Source organism: Miniopterus natalensis, chromosome 5 (assembly GCF_054644295.1).
Source record: "Miniopterus natalensis isolate mMinNat1 chromosome 5, mMinNat1.hap1, whole genome shotgun sequence".
Lineage (NCBI taxonomy): Eukaryota > Metazoa > Chordata > Mammalia > Chiroptera > Miniopteridae > Miniopterus > Miniopterus natalensis.
In genome coordinates, this window is record NC_142085.1 from 40,701,763 (window position 1) to 40,727,077 (window position 25,315).

Consider the following 25,315-nt stretch of genomic DNA (forward strand, 5'->3'; position numbering starts at 1 on the left):
ATCTGTGCTTCAACATGCTATTATATTGTGATATGCACCATTTCTCATGCCCAGAGTGCCTTGATATAAAGGCAGAAATTTAGGAAATGCTTTTATAAACTCCATCTGCAAACTTACCATGGAGAATTAAAGGTCTCCTCAATCGCATGTTCCAGTAAATACCTTATCCCCAACCTCAATCATGTCATTATTTCTGCAGATTGAATCACTAAATCTGTCTATGTCTCCTTCTCGATTTAGTCTAGTTCAAACTGTTTATTTCTAAAAGCCAACAACTTCCACAAAAGACAAGGGCTCAAGTTTTGAGCAGCAAAGAGAATTATATGTTATTTTGCTGCAAATTATCAGAGTCATAAAGCTCGAAAGGTCCTTGGAGACCATTCAGCAACAAATAATGCCCAGGAAGGTTAAATGACACCAAGATTACAGGAGTAGATACACTAGTGAGTATTGTCACCTAAGAGAAAAGCCAGAAAGGTCAAGTACAATGGCCACTTGTGCCAGCAGACCTTTTTTAAATGTAGGAAAATACCTGCTATCTTATTTCGGACTATAAAAATACAGAGTATTTTCAGAGGAATTTGTCAGAACTCATATATTCAAGTGCACATGAATGTTGTCCGTCAGAGCGTTCACTTTCAGACTATATATTTATTCAATGACACGGCAACTGCTCAACTACTTTCAAAGTGAGTTTAAAATCATTTATGCTAAGCTCAATAAGTCAGTGAGAAAAAGCTAAGAACCATATGATTCCATTCACGTGTGAGATATGAAACTGAAACTCAGAGACACAGACAACAGTATGGTGGTTACCAGAGGGAAAAGGGGTGGTAGTAGTAAAGGGCAAGGGGGGTGAAATATATGGTGACAGGTGATTTGACTTTGGGTAGTGGACAGACACAATGCAATACACAGAACATGTATCACAGAAATGTACATTTGAAACCTATATAATCTTATTAACCAATGCCACCCCAATAAATTTAAATGAAAAAAAAAAGAGCCCTGGCGAGGCAGCTGAGTTGATTAGAGCGTGGTTCCAATACACCAAGGCTGCAGGTTCCATCCCCAGTCAGGGCACATACAAGGATCAACCAATGAATGCATAAATAAGTGGAACAACAAATGTCTCTCCCCCCCAAAATCAATAATAAAAATTTTAAAAATTTATTTTTGCATAAGAAAAAAAATCATTTCATTGTTTCATAATTCTATCTTGTTGGTGCTTTTCTTCCCTCTTTCTTAACAAGTGATACTGGATTTGAACAAAATTTTGTGAACAAGATCCAAGATCCAAATATTGACTTGGATCAATTTTCTTATTCTATTTTTAAGAATAAATATCAGCCTCAAAGTATTTACCTTAAAATGCCATTACTGTGATATTTCAAAACTTGCTATAGGTTGTAAAGAGATAATCTTCAAAGAGGAACTCCAAAAGTACTGTGAACATTTACTGAGTTTACTACTACAGGTGTATGTGGAAGTATGACACTTGATAACCTTTTATAATAAGCCAATAGTATCATCATTCTCATCAAACAGTCAAACTAACCAATTCAAATGTTGCATTCTTGTTTTGTTTTTCATACTCCATTTGGTTTTATACTAGTAATGAAACTGCCAAAAGGTGGAACGTTCTTTAGAAAGGAAAAAATAAAGTAACTGGAAAATCTAAATATCTATAAAGTCACCTAGATAAACAATAAGAGTTTCATGTCAGGCTAAGATTTTTTCTATGCCTTGCCTTCTTTAAAATCAACTCTAACGACATATGATTTACATGCAATAAAAAGCACCCATTTTAGGTGTACGATGTGATTAGTTTCGATAAATGCATACCTGTGCAACCACCTCTATCAGCAAGATATAGAACATTCTCAACATCTCAATAAACTCTTGTAGCTCATTCTAGTCAATCCCCAGCCCCAACACTGGCCCACAGACAATCACTGATCTACTTTCTAACACTGTAGATTACATGAAATGAATATTAAAATGGCAATAAATACATATTTATCAACAACTGAATCTAAAAAACAAAATAAATGAACAAGCAGAACAGAAACAGACTCAGATACAGAGACCATTTTGATATGGTTGCCAGAGGGGAGAGGAATTGGGGTATTGCGTGGAAAAGGTCAAGGGATTAAGAAGTACAAATTGGTAGTAACAGAATAGTCATGGGAATGTAAAGAATATAGTCAACAATATGCTAACATATGGTGTCAGATGGATTTGAGATTCACTGAGATGATGACTTATTAAGTTATAAAATATCTTAATCACTGGAGTGTATACCTGAAACTAATATAACATTGTATGTCAATTGTAATTGAAAAATAAAAAATGATTTTTAAAAAGTCTGCATTTCTCTTTTTAAAATACCAAGGAGTGATATTACTTGTTGGTATTGTAGACATATAAAGAATACAACTGCCAGTTTTCCAAAGTGGTTCCGCCATTTTACATGCCCACCAATAGATGAGTTCCAGTTGCTCCAAATGCTCACCAACACTTGCTATCATCAGTCTTTTATATTTAAGCCATCTAATGGATATGTCATAGTATCTCATTGTGATTTTAATTTGCATTTCCCTGATGACTAATGAGCTTACATGTGCTTAAAGATCCTAGTGAAGTGTTTCAGTCTTTGCTGATTATTAAAAATTGGGTTCTTTGTCTTGTTACTGAGTTGAACGGTTTTTAAAAATATATTCTGAAGTAATTTATCAGATATATGTATTATGACTATTTTCCCCAATCTGTGGCTTGCCTTGTCATTTTCATAACAGTACCTTTTGTTTTCAATTGTATTAAAATCCAATTTAACATTTTTTTCTTTTATGACTTGTGCTTACTGTAAGAAATGTTTGCCAAACCCAAGGGCACAAAGATTTTCTCCTATATTTTCTTTTAAAAGTGGTATAGTTTAGCTTTATGTTTAGGTCTATGATCCATTTTAAGTTAATTTTTGTGGGTTAAGTGTGAGAAATGGGTTGAGGTTCATGTTTTCCTTATGTAATTGTTCAAAGACTATTTCTTAACTACTGTATTCCTACTGAATTACTTTGGTTCTTTATCTAGGCCCAATTAATCATAAGCACATTGGTCTACTTCTGGGCTTTCTGCTTTTTCTATTGATCTATTCTGTTTTATTGTTCTATTCCCTTATATCATTATGACACTATCTTAATTTACTCTAGCTTCGTAAGTTTTAGTTTTGAGTATAAGCTCTCCAACTTTATTCTTTTTCAAAATTGTTTTAGCTATTCTATATTCTAAGTCCTTTGCATTTCCTTATACTTTGAATCACCTTGTTAATTTCTACAAAAAGCCTGCCAGGTTAAAATTTTTTAAAAAATTGATTTACATTTTTGTGTCATAAAAATCTTTAACAAAGGACTTCAGTGAAATGGTACTTTCACATGCAGGATACCTGCATTTTTGTGTCATAAAAATCTTTAACAAAGGACTTCAGTGAGGATACCTGCATGTGAAAGTAAGTTTTAGACATGTACCTATAATTTCATTACTAAATACCCACATATATATTCTGCAAAATATTTTAACCATAGAGAAAAGCATTAGAAATATTAACAGCCATGTGCCCCCTACACAATTTTATGAAATATCAACATTATACCATATTTATTTCAGACCACCAAAAAGTCACACTATTGAAACTCCCCTTGCCCCTCATGAATCTCACTTCCCTCAGGTAACTACTCTTCTAAATTTTCTGTTTATAATTCCAATGCATGCTATACTTTTACTACAAATGTATTAACATCCAAAAGCAAGTATGATGTTTTTTTTTAAACTTTATATACATGAATAACTGTATGTGAATCTGATGGGTGTTAAATAGAATCTGATTCTTAAGCCATTGTGGTATTAAGAGCTCAGACTCAATGTATTGAAATGTCTCCTTTTACAATTTTTTTCCTTGATTCTGTAATTCTTAAATATATTCATGTGGATACATGAAGCACTAGTTCCTTCAATTTTTATGTACTATACAACATTGCATGGTAAATCTATAGCACAATTTATCAATTCCCCTCTTGATGGACATTTAGATTGCTTCTAATTTTTCATTACTACAAACAGTGTTTCTGTGAAAATTTCTGTACATGTCTCCTTATGAACAAGTTTCTCTGGGATGCCAGTGCTATGCAGTAGGTTTTGATAATCTTAACTACATTGCCAAAGTGTTTTATGAAGTTACGCTCCTGCAAGCAGTGTACATATTCATCCACAGCCTCACAAGCTTTTGGCTTTGTCAGATTGAAACATTTTTGTCAATCTAATGGATATGAAATGGTATTTGATATCTGAGAAATGGCAGTATGGTGCTGGGCAGCCATAGAAATGTGCTGCTGGAATTTCTCTTCAAAAGAGAACTTGCCTAGGAGTGCAGTTAAGTAACTGCCTCCAGCTACAGTGTCAAGAACCGCTCCAGCATTCCATACAAGGCCATGCTTCTCCCAGTGAGTCCCCAATCATTTCTCAGCACAGCAGTACCACTGGGGCCTGGTCATTTCTACTCGATGTGAACTCATCTAACAAGCAATCTTGGCTCTGGAGCTCCCCATTGGGTTGGCTGAGACTTTGTCGGATATATATTACAGTTTGAAGTTGTCTCTGCCCAATTCTGACTCCCAGATGTTATGGTCTAAAGGCTTTCCCTGCCAATCCTTTCCCCTCCCTATTTATGTTTCACAGGCATTACTTCAAACACACTTTTCACATTTAAACTCCATTTCAGGAACTGGTACATGGAAAACTCAAACTGATATGATTGAGTAAATCAGAGCTCAAGTCTCTGCTGAATCCAACTGCTTGGATCTGTATCCCAGCTCTACTTCTTCCTTCTGGATGTAGGGCATGCTATTTAATTTCCCTAAACCTCAGTTTCTTCATCTCTAAAATGGGAATAATAATAGGTGTGAGTAATTAAAATAATATAAGCCCTTGGAAAAACCTCTGGTACATAATAAGCATTCAATAAATACTTTTGTTTGCCCATTGTGATTAGTTGTGATTAAGCTCAAGGATATATGAAACCATGACTGAGTCAACAATGACCTGGGAATATTTATTGTTTCTTTCCTTATATATATGTGTATATATATAGTAGGTGTTATTATAGCATATGGGTAAATGTAGAGTGATCTCAAATAAAATACTCAGTGATAATGAACAGTTCCAGTCTGATTACTTTGTCAATAATTAATTTATATTCTAAAACTTGTACCTATACCATTTGTGCTTTGATTTAAAAAATTTTTTTTTTGCTTATAATAAATCACATATACAGGCAACATTAAGGAATATAAACTATAGCACTTGAGAAACAATGTTGGGAGGCTTTGACTAAATGCCTTTTCTATTATGAAGTGCAGCATATATTTGGATTTCATAGTGTACAAACCTTGAGACTGTTCTATTAGTTTCTTTAGGAAAGATATTAAGAATCAAACACTATTATAAAATTTTCCCAAGATATTGCAGAAGTCAAAACATAGCTAGTATTCTTTTTTAAACTGACATTTTCCCACGGAAATGATTTTCCCAGAAATATCAACTAGTTCTCCCTTTTCACTGTTTTCTAAAATTTAGAATAATTAGTCAGAAATGAATCAATCTGTGAAGAAAGGTCAGGAAAGAAGCTCAGTAACTAATGCATTCTACTTGCATTCTCGTCCTCAGAGACCATGTTAATCAGAATTGGGAAGAGTAATTAGTGCTGCAGAATGACCCAGTCAAACATTTATTGTAATGTGATACTACTCCCTATCTTCAGTTTTAAAACTAGGAGTCTGGCCAAACAGAAACTTCTGGAATAAGCAGATGCCTGCAAAAATAGAAGTCTCCATTAACTTTTTGAAATACATTTTCTATCTCATTCCAAAATTCTGTATTTCTCTATAGCAAGAAAAATAACTTCTATATTGTTCCAAAACCTCATATGAAATATATGCCCAGAAGACCTCTGTAATGCATTTGTGCAAAAAGATCGTATCTCATTCTTTAATCCACCCAATGGAAAGAAAAACCTAGATAGTGCATGAAAAATAGTGCTAGAGCAAGTGGCAGGAAGAGAAAAAGATTTGTATTGTCTTGTCAGTAAAATGAATGGCCATACTTCAATTGATTTGCACAGTAAAATCTTATTTGGTTTTCTAAGACACATATACTATAAAAATATATTTATCAGACTATCTGCTTTTTCATACTATAATATACCTTATATACTACCATTCTTCATTCCTTTTTGTGCCTGTTAAACTCCAGAACAGATCAGATTCCATATTTCTGGGTAAAGAATCAAAATCCTTCTTCTTACCAAAACCCTTCAAAATAAAAAAAAAGTCTGATCTTTATGCAGGGCAAATCCTATCTAACCATTACACTCTCCTCCGGCCAAAGGCACCACTACATCCTTTAGTGATTAGAACATGAGACACTGGGTTTCTCAGAAGCGTGTGCTCAGTAATGCTGACTGGGATTTTGCAAAAATAGCAATCCTTGCCCAAATGGTTTTGAGAACCAGCAGGCAAAACAAAATAAAACGTCTCTTCACTCAGTATTGTAGTTCTCAGAACTCTAACATACTACTTATTATAAACTGATCATCTCTGAGAAAAGGATGAGCAAAATGTGAATTTATCATTCTAATTTAACTAGAAAATACCTTTTCATAGCCCAAGAAGAACGGAAAAGAATACTGAAAGACACTGCACTACAACCCTTTCTAGGGTTAAGAAAGGTTCTAAATTGTTAAACTGTTCATAATAAAGATCAAACCTGTAAGGGTTCATTATTGTTCTGTACTAGCAAATAGAATAAGGATGCCATTTTTTTGAAGGGAGAATTTTAAATTTCAAAACAAGATATATGTATCATTAAAGCCAAAAACAGTTAATTTCAGATGAAGAGAAGTCTGAGGTTAGGCTAAGAAGTAAAAAAAGAATCTAACAAGGGAACCCACACAAAATTTCAGAAAAGGACCTCTTACTTACTGGTAATTAATCTATATATATACAAATTATATAGATCTCAAAAAGGAATGGGCTAACGATTCAAGGATATTCCTATCTGAAGATTATTTATTGGTAATAGCCTTTCAAAGCTAGACATTAAATAATAAGAAAATTCATGGACTTCCACAATTCAAAACAGATAAAAATTTTAAAAGGAAGTATGTCAAATGACAACTTATATAGACATAATCATGACTGCATCAATTTTCTTTTCCTAGGGGTGGCTCTATCAGATCATAAGAGAAAGAGGTATATGGCAGTTTAACAAAAAACAAAGAGAGAATGTGGCTACCACTGAATCACATGGAGGCTGTCACTGGTTTTTTGAAAGCTGACAATGCTTAAATCATAAGCATATGTGGAGTAAAAAAGTTCCCACTCTTTCTCATATGAGCCGTATTAGTCACTCTGTTTTCCCATAAGCTGATAACAATAACATTTTGTGGATTCTGTGGTTTCCAGGGGAAAAAAAGGGTAAGGCTTATATTTTCAAACCCCCAGTTAAGAAGAAATTTTTCAATAAAAGAGAATACATATTCCCAGAGATGCTGGTTGTAAGCAAAATGTCAACTATGGGACATTCCAAATTCTCCACATACCAAGCAATATAAAGACAATATGGGGTAAAAAAAAAAAAAAGAGGTAAAATTTTTCAGCTTCATAATCAGAATATAAGACAGTAGAGACAACATTTTAAAATGTAGACATTATTACCAGCTCACCACATAGGCTTAAGGAGCCTAGAAATATGAATATGAAGAGTGTCCTTGATACCGCAACACTAACTAAATAAATAAACAAATCCACAATTTGTTGAAACAATGGCATAGAAATGTCCTAACACTATCATGAATCCTAACAGACAAAATGAAGGATTTTTTCCTGAAACATAATATGCTACCATAAACTTTACATGGCTGTGTGTTAAATTTTAAAAGGTACTTATTTCAAATGTCATAGAAGATAATTTGTGTATAACACACTTTAATTGTATCCAAATACAATATTCTAGGTCTTAAAATGGAAGTATATGACAGATTTTTAAAAACCAACCTAAATAGGAGAAACTGAAACAAAGGATATCAGGATTAAAGCTAGGGAAGCTTACATGTTATGTTTTCAAATAGTCCCGTGGTTCTGTACCCGGAAGCTATGCTTTGCTCCGTTTATGGGTAACTGGAAAGGCAATGCAGTCGGCTACTTACTCTAGCCAGCTCACTAAATCTGAGGATTAGATTCACACAACTAACTCAAAGATGAGCTTTCCTCTGAAACTAAGGACACATTATCATTTATTTACAGAATTTGTTTCTATCGACTGACTTAGCATGTGTATATTTAGCATATCTACAAGCAAATAATTTTACACATCTATGGGATTTATATCGATATGTATATATATTTACAGAATTAATATTTACATGTAGGCTAATTCTATAAATGCAACTAACAGCTCCTCAGAATAAAAGCAAAAGGTAAGTTATAGAGATAATAGTTTCCAAAATAATTTCAAATTATCTCTTTTAAGAAGATATAAGGTTTTAATATTTCTAAGAGTACATCTTTTGCAAAGCTACTGTTAAATATAAGCAATGACTAAATATATTATATAGGAATGCTATTTTTTCTAGCTTTGATTCACAGGAATCTTGTTGTAAAGACTGCCCTTTAAGTTTTCCACTGTTATCAATTTTTAATAAAATATTTTGTTATAAATCAATCAACCATCTGAACTCAAAACTTCTATTTTCAACAAAAATCCTAAAAGTTAAGGAATCAAAAACAACATTCCATGACTGAAAATAAGTTTTTCTTCTATGATGAAGCATTTTTAAAAATATTTTTAAGTTGATTTCAGAGAGAGGAAGGGAGAGGGAGAGAGAGAGAGAAAACATCAATGATGAGAAAGAGTCATAGATTCAGATATGATAGAGATTCTGGAGTAATCAGACCAAGAGTTTAAAGTAACTATGATTAATATGCTAAAGGATCTAATAGATAAAATAGTAGTAGACAGCATATAAGAACATATGGATAATATTAAACAAAAGAGATGGAAACTCTAAGAAAGAATTTTAAAATGCTAGAAATATAAAGGAAGTAATACATATGATATATAAGTAAAATATAAATGAAGAATGCATTTGATGGGCTCATCAGTAAATGAGGCATGGAGAATAAAAAATTAGTGAGCTTGAAGAAATGTCAATAGGAACTTCCAAAACTAAAATGCAAAGAGAAAAAGAATAGAACAGTCAAAAAATGTGGGACAATTACAAAGGGTATAATATACACACAATGGATATAACAGAAGGAGAGTAAATATTTGAGGTAATAATGAATACAAATTTTTATTAATTAAAATTAATGACAGACACCAAACCACATATCCAGGAAACTCAGAAAACACCAAGCAGGATAAATACAAAAAAAAAAAAAATAAATCTATAATTTGGTATATCATATTCAAAATGCAGAAAATCAAAAACAAGGAGAAAACTTTGAAAGAAGCCAGAGGAAAAAAAAAAAATCACACTTTATCAATAGAGGGAAAAGATTAAGGATTACATCAGATTTCTCTTCAGAAACCATGCAATCAAGAAGGAAGTGGATAAAAAAACACCGGTGGTACATTTACACAATGAATACTATGCAGTGGTGTAAAAAAAAGGATCTCTTTCCCTTTGAGATAGTATGGATGGACCTGGAGAATATTATGCTAACTGAAGTAAGCCAGTTAGAGAAATGCAAATATCACATGATCACACTTATAAGTGGGAGCTAAAGAAAGAACAAAATAAATTGATGAACAAAAGAGGTCCAGAGGCATGGATGCATGGAACAGAATAACAGACATTGGGGGGGGGTGCACAGGGAGGAGAGCAGGAAGAGATTAACCAAGGAAAATATACGCATATTTGCAAAACCTAGGGACACAGACAGTGGCATGGGGAAGATATGAGGTGGGGTGGGGAATGGGTGGAGAGGGGCAAAAAGTGAAAAAGTGGGAGACATCTGTAATGTGGTAAAGAGAGAGAGAGAGAGAGGAGGAGGAGGAGGGGGAGGGAGGGAGGATGGGAAATATTTAAAGTATTAAAAGAAAAAAACCCACCAACCTAGAATTCTGTAGCCAATGAAATTATCCTTCAAAAGTGAAGGAGAGATACTTTCTCAGACAAACAAAAATCGAAGGAATTTGTTACCAGTAGAACTGCCTTGCAAGAAATGTTAAAATAAGTTTTTCAGAGAGAAGGAAAATGATGTAGGCCATAAACTTGGATCTACATAAAGAAAGGAAGAGCATTAAAGAAGAAATGAATAAAGGTAAAATAAAATCTTTTTCTTTATCATAATTGATCTAATAGATAAGTTTCTTCAAAATAATAATGGTAACAATGTATTTGGTGATTATAGCTTATGGATAAGTGAAATGAATGACAGCAATGCTATAAGGGATGGCAGGGAGGAATTGGGAATACTCTCTTATAAGGTACCTACACTATTAGTGGTAAATGTATATTACAATTTTGGGGGCAACTAAAAAAATTTTTAAAGAAGTATAACTGATACAATAATACAAGAGAGAAAATAAATCTAGGGTAAGTACTTGTTCCTTCTTGTTTGTTTGTTTTTTACAGCCTTCCATATAATCTTTTTTTTTTATTTTTACAATTTTTTTGAAATTAAATTTATTGAGGTAACATTAGTTAATAAGCTTATATAGGTTTTAAATGTACAATTATATAATATATCATCTGTATACTGACTACATTGTGTGTTCACCAGCCAAAGTGAAATCTCCTTCCATCACCATATAGTTGACCTCCTTTACCTTTTACTAGCTCCCCCCACCCCCTTTCTCCTTATACTTTAACTCCTTGGCTTTCCTTTACTTACAGTATCTGTTAGATACTGTGTCTTTTAGAACTCCATATTTCAAGTTTTGGCTCCTCCAACTGCTCTTTTTGCTGCTCACGTTTCAGCAGGATGGTGAATAAATTAAACAAACAAAACACGTTGCCCATAACAGCAAAATAATTGATCCAACAGCCCATTGTCTAAACACGTGGAAGTGTGACAAAATTTCTATCACCCTGGCCTCACCATGAACTCATGTATTGTGCATTATTTGATTATAACAACTCTGCAGGTGAGTCTGAAAATACTAGCAATAAAAATATATATCTCCAGTGCCCAGAACAATACCTGGCATACAGAAAGTATTATTTACTGAGTGAATAAATGAATTGATGTTGTTTTTAAAAAACAACAAAATAACAAAATTTTTAAAAATATATTATTTGTCAACTTGCTTTAATATCCATCTCACAAATAAAATTATGTCTTCTATATTGGTCTGCATTTCTGAAATCTAACTTTACAGAAGTATTATGAGTATGCCTGAGAAGCTTCTTACATCTGGCACATTACAAAGTGTTGAGACCAGGTATCTAAGTTTTTAAACATAAAACAGTCACTTGTCTCACTTGTGAAAAAATACTTTGAAAGTTTTCCAGACATGTATGCAGAATTAGGCAGCCTTACCCCATGATTAAAGCCAATTCATAGAAATTTAACATAATTTTTCAAAATATCAAAGCATAATAGTGAAATCAAATGACTGAAGTGAGCAAAATCTGCTCCTAATTTTAATTTCATATGGTTTGGCACTTAAAAGGGACAGTTAATACTAAACTATTCCTTCTATAAGTCAGAAGAGACAAGTGAGATAAGTCTTCTCTGACAACTCATCTCCCCCACGTTACTTATTAGATATACTCTCTGATATTCTCTTATAGTACCTTAAACTCATTTCCTCTGCAGGATTTATTGAAAATGTCTGTTTATCTCTCTTCCCAACTACACTGAGTTCCTTAAAAGCATTTAGCAAAATGAATGCCTGGTGCATACACGTGCTCAATGTGCTTGCTGAATGAATAAGGAATTCAAGGCACCCTAAATACTGTCTTTGACTAAGGTTATAAAAATCATTTGTATGAGGAGGGATAGCTCTAGAAGACTGGGCTAATTTCTCTCACTGTCAACAATGTTTGATTTATTTTTCCTTTACCCTCACTATTATTTATTTGTTTTTCTATATGTCAATATGGCTTATCCAGAAAAAAAAAGTTTAACTTAACTATAAAAATACTGGTATGACTGTGAACCCACGTACACATTAAGACCTATCTGGCTACGGCATGCTTGTTTCCTACATACAGCATTATACAATGTTAACACCAACAAATTATCAAATTTAAACAAACAAAAAATGCTGCCCATAACAGCAAAATAATTGATCCAACAACCCATTGTCTAAACACGTGGAAGTGTGACAAAATTTCTATCAATTTCTTTCTATGCAAAAAAATGTCTGGGAAATTTTTTTTTAACTCTCTAGGCTGGCATTCCAGCATTTAAAATTTCAGGCAATCAATGATTTTCTTCCTGATTCATTAATAACACACAGTTGTACATCAACATTTAATGGCAACTATTTCATATTAGAGATATGAGGTGATTCTAAAGAAAAATAAAATATGACTTCCATTCTTTTTCAGTTTTTGGAAAAATAACATAAACTGTTATCAAGGTGACATATAAATATCAACCTAAATTAAGTTTGGGAACAAAAGGCAAAAGAAATGTGATGACTTCTAGTGCTTTAGTTTGGATGAAATCTTGCAAAGCAAAATATAATTTCAGAAGAAATCTATTGTGTATTTATAATTCAATGTGCATAATTGTGGAATATACTTGCGTGTTCTGTCTTTTCTTAACATTAGAATGTTAAGAATGAAAAAAATGTGCATGGGAGTATACTATATTGTAAAACTAATACAACAACATTAACTACTAGAGTATAATATATATTTAATAGTCACTGAAAACTTATTATGTGTCAGACACTGTCAAAACCAAGTGGTTTGGTTTTTTGTTTTGTCCTTTCACTTGCAAGAAAAAGCATGAAAGCTTTATCCTAGTTAACTACAGCTTTAAATTTAAAAGGTAAAAATTCTTAATGTAAACTACTTTGAAACCAGAGATAAACTGTATGCATTCAACAAACGTTTACTGAGTGTTTCCTAGGAGTCAGGTTCTGGGGATAGAGCAGTGAGCTGAAGAGACAAAAATCCTCGCCCTCATAGGATTCATATTGTATTCATTTGAGACAGATAATAAATAAGAATCACTAAATTAAACATGTTATGAGGTGGTAAATAGTGTAGGAAAGCCAGCCAGCATGAAGGGTACAATTCAGAGTAAGATTTCAAGGAGAGAGGGGAAAGGGAAAGAGAAAAGCCTACAGGTTCAAGGCAACAGCAAGGGCGGAGAGCCTGAGATGGGAGTCTATCTGAAGTGGACAAGAAAGCGCAAGATTTGGAATGCCCATTGAATGAAACTTCTGCTGAATTCACATACATTTCCTATTTGTTTATAACTCAAGTACTAGAAAATATCATCAAACTGTTTTGTTTAGGGAAATTGTAATATTTAGGGAAAGAGGAAAATGCGCAGTTTTCAAACAAAACACCTAATTTTCCATAACTGCCTTTTCACTGTTACTAGAGTACTGTTTATCTTCATGGCTACGTGTTTAAAATTCAGCCAAACGCTTCTAGTTATTGTCATTTCTATTTCCATTATCATAGCAAAGGCTGCATTTATGAGATATCTGAACACAGAATGTGCTATGAGTGCCATGTTATTTGCACTGACATATTTGGATAACACTCCTTTAAATCAGACAGGAATGCAATGTAATGATTAAGAGTATGGGCTCTAGAACCAGACTGTCTGAATTTTAATCTCAGCCCTGTCACTTTCTAGGTGAGTAGCTATAGAAATTTACTTAATCTCCCTGTGCCTCTGTTTCTCATCTGAAAAATGGGGATAAATAATTGTAAGAATGTCGTAGAACTGTTTTGAGGATTAAAAGTATATAAATTAGAACACAGCCTGGTATATACCTCAAAAATATATTAGCTGTGGGACTGGGTGAAAAAAGGGAAGAGATTGAAAAGTACAGATTGATAGTTACAAAACAGTCATGGTGATGTAAAGTACAGCATGGGAAATATAGTTAATAATATTGTAATAACTAAGTATGGTGCCAGGAGAGTACTGGTACCGGGGGAACACTCTGTAAAATATATGATTATCTAACAACTATGCTGTACACCTGAAACTAATACAAAATAATATTGAATGTAAACCAGTTTTAAAAATCTAAAAAAGGAAAAAATGTATTAGCTGTTGTAATAGTTGTTACTGTTATTAATATTGATGGAACACATCTGTTCTGCTTTTTTGATATATCATAACCACAATAACAAGTAATTATGATTCCTTACTTTTTAATATTTGTACTCTTGATGGCAACAGTAAAAATTATTCTTTAATTTCTGAAGATTCAAATCCATGATAAAATCTGAATGCATATCAAGTATTCATTCTTGTATTTAAACAGATATGTTTAAATGTCAAAAAGACAAACAATGCATTAAAATCAAGTCAGCTTCTGATCATTTCTAAGTTGGAAGAAAATATGCCTTTTAATACCCAATATTTACGAGTATTCAGTCATGTGTAAAAAGTATATTTAAAAGCAAATTATTTTGCATTTCATAACAGTTAGGAGAACAACATCATAGAGTATACTTACACAAACCTAGATGGTAGAGCCTACCTAAGCTATACGGTATAGCCTATGCCTCTTAGGTTACAAGTTTGCATAGCATGTCACTGTACAAAACAACACAGGATTAAATCAAGCACAAAGGAAAATGATGCAATCAGAAGACTTGGTAAGCACAAGATATTACTGCTGGTGCAACACATAAATAACAATTAAAAGTATATAGTATAGTAAATACATAAACCAATAACAGTCATTTATTATCAAGTATTATGTACTGTACAAAATTGTACGTGCTACACTTTTATAGGACTGGCAGCAAGTCAGTTAACGAGCAGGGAGCATATTCAGAGTGGAGACACTGGACAAAAGGGTAATTCACATCCCTGGCAAGATGGAGAAGGGTGGCATAAGACTTATTACACTACTCAGACAACGCAAATTTTAAAACTTATGAGTTGTTTACTTCTAAAGTTTTCCATTTAAGCCCTGGCAGGTTTGGCTCAGTGGTTGAAGCATCAGCCCGTGAACTGAAGGGTCCCAGGTTTGATTCCAGCCAAGGGCATGTGCCTCAGTTGCAGGCTCAATCCCTGGACCCAGTCGGGTGAAATGAAGGAGGCAACCAATCAACGTGTCTCTCTCACACTGATGTTTCTCTCTCTCTCTCTCCCTTCCGCTCTCTCTGAAAAGCAATGGAAAAAAATCCTCAGGTAAGGATAAAAAAAAATTAAAGTTTTCCATTTAATAATTTTGGACTTTATTTGGAAAATTGTGTGCTCCTCTAGTTTACTTAAAGGGGCAGATATAGTTGTCCTCCCCTAATCTGCAGAAAAGAAACTGCAGATAGTGGGGGACTACTATACAAACGATACACGCAGAAGCGGAGGGTGGCAAGAGAAAAAGGCAGAGTGCATGGGCCAGATTAGAAAGGGATTTATAAGTAGAAGGTGAAGAGTTAATAAAAGGTAAAGATAAGTTCTTGAAAACTTATTACTATGATACTAAAGACACTAGAAGTTACTGAAGGGTTCTGTATGGTGATAAAGATAGAAAATGGTCAAGGTCTAGGGAAGCTGGGTTATGGTTATGGAAACGGAACCAGGGTATAGATCAAGGACATGAGAGGAACCATCTGGCATGGATTTAGTAATGAATCCGTTCTTAAGATAAATGCACAGGAAAACACTGGGGGATCATAGAAGACACTCAAGAAGAAAAAATTATTTCAATTTCTGCTTTGGGGTATAATCAGATGATACCGATATAGATGTTTTTTAAAGAAAGAGAGATAGTGAAGAACTGGACTAGTTGATTCTGATAAGTGGCTTATATAAGCCCAAGTCTCATTTTTAATCTTTGCAAGTTAATTCAATAGTTTTTAGTATCTCTGTATCTGTCCTCTTTTATTGAGGAAGTAATTCTTATCATGAACTTGCTTTGAAGCTGACTATACAACAAATATGCAGCATAGGAAATAGAAGGCAAATAAAACTTTTTGTAAAATGACTTTCTCTTGAATTAATGCACTTGACTCTTGAGTTCCTGATGAAATAAACTTTGAGCAAAACAAGGAAAAGCTAAAGTATATGCAAAACAAAATAGTTTAAAATGCTGAATGAGAAATTTAGTTCTCTGGGTCAAGTATAATTATATGATGTGATGATCAAACATTTTCAAATGACTCATAATGATCACAATCATCACTGAATCACTGAATCTTATGATACAGATCAGCCCTAAATGTTTAAGCAAAATACTGCTTCTTTAGTACTTTAACAGAATCCTACAGTTAGAACACTTTAGAAAATTCTGAATTCTAATCCATACTCCCACTTAAGGCAGAAATCTGTATATGTTTATATTTATATATTACTATTTTATTTATATTATGTATATATTATATTTATATTAAGTGCAATTGCCCATGTACTTAGAGTGACAAAGAAGTCACAAATAATATTAACAACAAAAACAATCAAGAATAATCACTACTGAGTGATTTTTATTGGAAAGTATTGTGGTAAATACTTTTATATTTACATACCTAATCCTCACCCAAGGATATGTTTTTATTGATTTTAAAGAACCAGGAAGGGAGAAAGAGGGAGAGAGAGAGAGAAAGAGAGAGAGAGAGAGAAACACTGATCTATTGCCTCCCCTATGTCTCTCGATGAGGATCGAACCCAAAACCTAGGTATGTACCCTCAACAGGAATCAAACCCACAACCTTTTGATATATGGGACAATGCTCTAACAAACTAAGCTGCCCAGCCAGTGAGTAACTACTTTTATATATATTATTTTATTTCTGGACAATTCCAACTATTAAATGTTCTAATTTTAATCCAAATTTGCCAGCCTGTAACTTTTTATTAAATTATTGGCCCTCATCATCCTCCCTTGGGAAAGAATTATACTTACTATTTATAGCACTTAACAATTTTGTTTTTTAATGTTTAATCTCAATCATCACAATAACCCTATGAAGTAGGTACTGTTATTATTTTTCACTCTTTTTTCAGGAGAGAAACTAAGCCCTAGGGAAGGTAAGCAACTTTCCCCAAGGCTGCAAATGTAGTAGTTGATGGAGCCAAAGGTTGACTTCTAAGGCCAGGTTATACTTATCACATGTCCCTGAGACATGGGCTTTTGTACAGTGACAAAATCAGGTTTCTGAACTTCCTGAACTGAGAGTCAGATCCCAAACCATGGTGAACTCCCTGAAATAAGAAATGTCTATGAGTCCTTGGAAGAAATGGATTACAAACCTACCCAGACAGCATCACTCCAACATGTATTCAGTACGACTGAGCCTTTTTTCCATTCCAATTTCTACATAACCCAATCTAACCATATTGGTTAACAATAAATTACTTATTTTGTTTCTATTCATATATGTGGCAGTCTTTACCATCTATACTGCAGGATGTGGCTTTATTTTGATTGCAAGATATAAAAAAAAAAATGGGTCACCATCTGTGGATGCCACAAAAAAAGTCTTAAGAATTAATCACATTATACATTATGGTTAAATCAAAATCATTACATGCAGTGTCAATTTTGGCTTGTTTTATAAGTTGTGAAATAAAATAACAGTCAAATGATGGAAAACTAAGTTAGCCAAAATGTGATCATCTTGGCAATGTGAATGATTATTTTGTTCTTATGTCTTGATTGTGGCAAATTTTACACAAATTTTGTTACAGCTTTAAATAATGAGACTTTGAAATCTGTCAGCTCAGAAAATATTTACTACCAACTTGCATTAAATGTAGTTAGATTACTTTATGTAAATATACTGACTTCAATACTTCTAGCCCCTTAAGGGATAATCTGTTCATTAGACTTGAGAAAATCAGGTATTCGTCACTCACCACATCCTTACCGCTCTACTTTTTACATGAAAATGTTGGTAGCAATTCATCAAGAGTAGGGCATGTTTAAAGTTTAATTTTCTAGTATGGTGAAAGATTGTTGCCAAGCCACTCACATTCTCTTGTATGGCCTCCATTTGAGTAGCTCGATCCAGTTTAACAAATATTTACTGTATATCTATTTTGTGCCAGGAACTGATAGAGAAACTTGTTCATAAAATGAGCAAACTAGATCCCTATCCTTGAGGGAGTACATACAGATCACTCTCAAACTGTAATTACTATTTTTAATAAATATAATTTAGCTTTAAATAACTCAGATGAAATATTAAGGAATTCTTCTTATCTCATTGTTTGCTAATTCAAAGAGAAAATGATAGGTAATAATGGATGCAATAAGGAATTTACTAAAATACTTTTCTTCTTTAGAGGAAATATCAACTCTAACACATAAATGTATCTATATAATTAAAAGTCAAATATTTTGTTTACTACAAGCAGAGCCAGTTTATTTGAAAAGTTGTGTGTTCCTCTAGTTTTCATTAGAGAACCATCTCTGTTTCAGATGTATGTCACTGTAGTTTCATGAAGGTTACATTCAGTATTTAAGTAATGCTTTCAACAGCAGTCATTTTATACCCACTACAGTATAACGTGGGATCGTCAGAAAAAAGTAACCCCTTGTAATAAATTCTTTTGTTGATACAATTCATATACTAGTAAGAAAAATAGGGCACATGGAATAATACATTTCAATAAGGCTCAAACAAATAGAATAAAACTAGTGCAAAACATTCACAACCATGTTAAAGGAATTTTGAATTATTGCAATTAGAATTAATGATTAGAATAAAACAGGATTAGGAAAGAAAAGCATCTCAAAGAAAAGAATTGTAAACCATGCTCAGAAAGAGAAAATAAATTTGACTTGTTACTCCAAGCCAATTGGTTCACCCAAGGTTGGGCTGAGACATGGCCAAAGATGCAAAACTAACATTAAAATGCTGAAGTATATATCCACCTTAAATACTTTAGGGAATATAAATGTACATATATTCACACATACATACACATAATGCACACATGTAGATTTCTTATTATTACATGACCTATCTTTTTCATTCACTTGAAAAAACAGTGAAGAGAAATTATATAAACACATATAGTTGGCATTTTAAGAAAAATATGTCTGTAGTTAAACTGTGAATCTGATCTTTCTTTGGATAGAAAAATGGAAAAAAATTGTGAGTCATAAATGTGATTTAAGTCATGTTCCTTAGTAACATGGTTGCTGATTTTTCTCATATTCACAGACATTCTTTCCATTTAATTTCCCCCCCAAGTAATTTACATCACCTGTGGACCACAGAGAAGAATAGCAGGTGGTATCCCATAGCGTCATATGCTTTCATTAAACTTGTTATGAAAACCAAAGTAAATTATGCTGATTAAAGTGACAGGCAAAATCAAAAGGGCTTCAAAGATTTATAGATAAAATCATCTAAGTTATAAATATATCCATTCATCTAAAAAAACGGATCAGGCATAAAAGGCAATGGCTGGAACAAGTGAAAGAAGGCAACACAGAAAATGAGCCATGGAATTCACTGCAGCAGGAATGGCAGGAAGAAGGGTAACAGGGCAGTAAGAAGCCCCTTCCCTATGCAGAGGCCAAAGTGGAGAAACTATTGAACTGCAACCCTGTGTAAGGGTGAAGAGCACATAAACCTACATACCTGATGACTTCTTTAGAAAGAGAGGATATTATTAATAATAATAAAAATAAATTTAGCAAATCTGGTCATGATAATCAGGGGCTATGTATCCTGTTGCTTTGAAATCTGATGTAACCTTTAAGAACTTGGACCAAATCAATAGCTTCTCTGAATAGTCTGGTCCATCTCAATCAGACAGTCAAGGCTTTAGCTCAATACTGAATCAGTGAAGAAAGCATCATTTTATGAAAACATCATCACACCTTGCAGCATATGGCAGGTAGCATGGCTTCAGACTAAGATTGTTTCTCTTAAATGTTATGTGACAGGTCATAATACAATTTGTGACAGCAGCCAGGGTTGAGGGAGGCTGCATAAACATTACAATAATCATCTTTGTGGCCATTACTAGTGTTTCCGAGTGACTTTTAACTTTAATCATTTAAAGTGGAAAAGGAAAAAATATAGTCCTTGCTGAATGTTTTTATTTTTCATTAAAATACTTAATACTTGCTTTTTAAAGCTCACCTGAGGTACAGCTTTTTTTCTCATTTAGTTAATAAATTCATCAATAAAATTCTGATATAAAGAATTTTAGGCAGTGAAGCTGAGCTCTCACTAATTTTCTAATTAACTTCCAGGGGCAACCGGTTCTAGAAAAAGAAGGCTACTATAACAAGTACCAACATAAAAACAGACACAAATATTTAAGGAGTACATACATATGGTGATTTTAACATATACTTGGCAGTATGTAAGGCTTATAAGAGCTTTAATATATCCTGAAATTAAATCACATAAAAAGAAGGAATTCTTTAAAATACCAGTTCTGTCATCCATACCTATCATTTAAAAACATATAAATAAATTGAATTCAATCATTCATCTAATAAATATTTACTGAGTACTTATAACATGCTAAATAATATTTTAGAAACCAGGAATATGGCAGTGAAGGAAAGAGAAAATACCCTGCTTTCAGGGAATTTACAGTAAATTAATGTAGTCATAACATAAATAAATATACTCAGATATTGATAAGTGAGGAGAAAAAGAAAAATGAGTTGGGGGTAAAATTTTAAATAGGTTGGTCAAGGAAGGCCTCACTGAGAAAGTGGCATTTAGGGATTTTTTTTTTAAATATATCTTTATTGATTTCAGAGAGAGAGGAAGGGAGAGGGAGAGAGAGAGAGAAGCATTAATGATGAGAAAGTCGTCATTGATCAGCTGCCTCCTGCATGCCCCCAACTGGGGATCAAGCAACCCGGGCATGTGCCCTGACCAGGAATCAAACCTCAGTCTCCTGGATCCTAGGTCTACGCTCAACCACCGAGCCAAGCCTGGCGGGGCTACATTCAGAGAAATTTTAAAGGTGGCTGAGAGAGCCAGCCATGTTGAAAACTGGACAGCAGCTTGGGAGGATTATCTAAGTAAAGAAATGATAAGCCTTGAGGCATTAGCATGCCCGGCTTGAATGCAAAAAAGAGCAAACAGGCCAGTGTGGCCAGAACAAAGTAAGCAAGGGGAAAACTAGCAGGAGATAAGGTAAGAAAGGTAACAGGGAGTATGATGGTCCAGGGCCTTTTATGCAATTGCAAGGATTTAGTTTTATTCTGAATAAAATGATAAGCTTTTGTAGGGTTTTGAGCTGAGAAATTACCTTAGACTCATTTTAGCTTTTGTGTTGAAAATAGGCAAAAGGGCTGCAAAGAGGGAAGCAGTCAAACTAGTTAGGAGATTATTACAATCATCAGGGGAAAGAGGTTCAAATAAGGGAAATAATAATACAGGCAATGAGAAATGGTTACATGTGGATATATTTTGAAAGCTAATAAGTTCTGCAGGCGGTATGGGTATGGAGTGATAACTCCAATTTTTTTAGTCTCAGGAACAGGAGAAATACTACAGCAGGGCAGGGCTGGGGGTGGATGGGTGGGAGAACAGGAGTCCAATTTTGGACATGGGAACACCCAAACATTTAGAGGACACAGAACTGAGAGTGATACCAGGAGACCTGAAGCATCAATATGCTGTCCCTTCTTGTTAGAAGCATATGAAGGCCAGTAATAAGTGGAGCTCTAGCCAAGGTCTAGCACATAATGGGTCCACTGGGACCACAGACCCACCTAGTGGTGATTTTCTAAGTCCCTAAATATATAATCAGAATAGATATACTTGGTAAGTGCCGTAACACCCATGTCAAGTCTTTGGCCTATGACATAAGAGCTACAATTTTGGAGAAAGCCAAGAGGAAGAATTTGAAACTGCCCCACCGCAACCCTGACCGGAGAGTAAATAAAAACCCCAACATAGTATTGGTCGGGGGGGGGGGGGAGGTGGAGCCGGGGGGGTACTGGCAGAAATTATGTTCCTTTAAGGAACTAAATAGCATGCAGAGGTGGCCCCAATGTAGTTATCCAGGGCTCATGGTGAGTCCATGCTGCAGCTTGACTTCTCTTTTCATCCACTCCTGTGTCTGTCCCCTCCCTTCCAAATGGGTTGGTTCCAAGAACACTCCTTAATAACTCCTTCTCAGAATCTGATTCCTAGGTAATCCAACATGCAACAGTCACTTTCCACCTTGAATTTGTTATATTTCCTTTTAAGACAATTTTGGGCTTAACTTCGGGACTATTTTCCAATATACTTAGGGGGTGCTGGTTTCACTTTTGGAAAACTTTTCCCAAAGCAGTGTCATGCAAAAAAGTAATTTTGAAACACCTTTGGGATTTTTCTCTGGGAAGAGCCCAGAAGTTAACTCCTGATTTACAGGTGCTCTCTGCATTTAAAATTATTGTTGATTCTTGTCAATGCCCATTTCCTTATCAAAGATCTTAGATAACCCCTCAATTCAACCTTTAAAAAAAAAGTTTTTCTGATTCTAAATTGAAACGGCACATTCAAAATGAGCTCATATCTCATTTTCTCCTGAAAGCTTTTCATTGATTCCAAGTGAAATTATTTCTTTTTATGTCAACAGCATTTAAGTATATAGGCCATACATGTTATGTCCATAACTTGTTTAACAGATTCTTTGTAAAAATATTGAAGTTGTCTGTATCAAGTTAGACTTCATTTACACAACAAAAACAAATACATAGAGAATTTAATTCTCCTTTTATATAGCCTCATGGTAGTCTCTACATAATCTCTTGATTAATGCTGCTACCTGAAAAGTTCTAGATAATTTCAAAACCTTACATAAGTTTTAGAGTAAGGAATTTAAAATTAAGTATGAAAAACTACTAGCATTTAACTGTACTAAGCAATCTTAAACTGCAGAATTTCTCAACTATTTCTATGAATAAGTACAGTTTAATTAAGTTAATAAATAATAATAATAATAATAAATCAGGCACGGGTCTTAAAAAAGTAGTCCATACTAATTGGCAAATATACTCTGCATTAAGACCTTGGGTAATGAAAGATACAATTTATTCTAAATATTGTGCAAGCTGGTGGAAGTACTTTCTGCTATTGGATGTAACTTCTTAAAATTAAACCTTATAATAAAAAGAAACCAGAAGTTTCTAGTTACAGTTAATTCTAGTGATGAGTTTATTTCTACGAAAAACCAAGGCAACATATATGTTTTGAAAGAGTACATGGTTTGGTTTCTGTGGCTATACAATAACAAATGGATGACTGTTAAGTGTGACAAAATTCTCCCAGAATATATTACTAGATTATGGTAGAAGTCTCTTCTTTGAGAGAAAAAAACTAGAAAATTTTACAGTAGCATATGGCTCACAGTTAACTACTACCTAGGGTAGGTGAAATACAGTATTGCATTTTAATCGAATACCATATTTTAATTAGAGATTCATGGATTGTGACTGGATGTCCTGGTTCTTGCTCCATTCTGGACCTTGTGCATTGCACTAACTCATGCTCACCTCTTCCTCTGCTTTTCCTACCACAAAAGGATCAGATACACCCAAAAAGATAATCAAAGATCGGATTTTATTAGCAGCCAGAAACAAAGTACAGACTGCCAATGAGTATAAGAGAAGTATCTTTAGGAACAGCAACAGACACAACCTTCTGGGGATAGACACATCAAGTTATCATTTGGCCACTAATAGCTATGAGGATATATGTATGTGTATTTTATTCAAATTGTTTCTAATAATTAAACATAGAGCACAAAACTTGGACATTTTTATACTTTATTATGTTAGGTTATCTTTAAATTTTTGAAACTCAACTCAAATATAGATAAAATAAATATTATACATACTTGGAAGAAACTGCCTCCATGAATTCATCCAGAAAACCGTCATATTCAGGACCTCTCACTCTTCTCTGCCGTAGTCCAATGTACAGTGGATCTTTAAGTAACTCCTATATTTAAAAAGTCACCAGAGATATAAAAATAACTAAAGGCAAGTCATTCACTTGTCCTAAGCCTCAATTTCCTCATCTGTATAATAAGGATAGAAACAGAAATAAAATCTTGCAAAACTGATTAAGAAGCAACCTATGAAGCCAATATTTAGTTTTATATAGAATATATCTACAGTATTTATATGCTAACTAAGAAAAAGAATTAACTAAACATTAAAAACACTGTGCCTTCTTCTGGGGGGACTAAAAGGAACAAAAATCTCTCAGTGGTGCTAATTAGAAAAGCTCAGTTCAGATTTTATATGCAGAGTTTATCACATAGAAAAATAATATTGAGTTTGAAGTATTATATTAGCTTAAGAAATGGAAAGTTAGCAATTCCTGTGCCTTTTTTTTTTCTTTTTCTAAAAGCAAAATCTTCAACAAGGATTTTGATAATACTTTTAATATTATAGATTTGACTAATGTGAAAAATAATTTTTTTAGCCTTGACTAAAGTTTTTCTTAAACTTTACAGTTTTTTTAAAAGGATATATGTGAGACAACACTGCTCTGTTCAAGTTTTAGTATATGTAATATTTTTATTTTTATTAAATCACTTTTTAATTGAGGAGTAATTTATAAACAGTAAAATGACCAATCTGCAACAATAAACAGTAAAACTAGAAACAGTAAGAAACCCACAATTAACATATTAATAGAAAAAGGTTTAATGCTATTTCCCTAAAATTGGAAACAAGACAAGGATATTTACTCTCACCTCTTCTATTCAACACTATACTGAAGATCCTAGCCACTGGACTAAGGTAAGAAAAAGAAGGAAACAGGAATACAGATTAGAAAGGAAGAAGTAAACTGTTTTCATTTATATATACATGATCATGTATATGGAAAATACTAAAGAATCTACAAAAAAAATCAACTAGAAAAAATATTTGAATTTAACATGATCACAGCCTATAAGGTCAATATACAGAAATCAAATGCATCTCTATACATTACCAATGAACAACTGAAACAAATAAAATACACAACTCCATTTATAATAGAATTCTAAAGTATAATAGAATTCCAAAGAAATCCACAGGGACATATTTAACAAATTATGTATAAGCCCTATACACAGAAAACTATAAAATATTGCTAAAAGAAATTTTAAATGACAAACAGCTCTTGCAGGCTGGAAAA

The 25,315-nt window shown here is 33.5% G+C and overlaps 1 protein-coding gene across 1 annotated transcript in view; it reads right to left on the reverse strand.

Annotated features, from left to right (window-relative positions):
- Nucleotides 1-25,315, reverse strand: part of ME1 (malic enzyme 1) — a 132,376-nt gene that overhangs the window by 38,739 nt on the left and 68,322 nt on the right. The window contains exon 6 of the mRNA XM_087817485.1: nucleotides 24,021-24,124. Coding sequence (XP_087673611.1) covers nucleotides 24,021-24,124 — 104 coding nt within the window. The remainder of the gene's footprint in view (nucleotides 1-24,020; nucleotides 24,125-25,315) is intronic.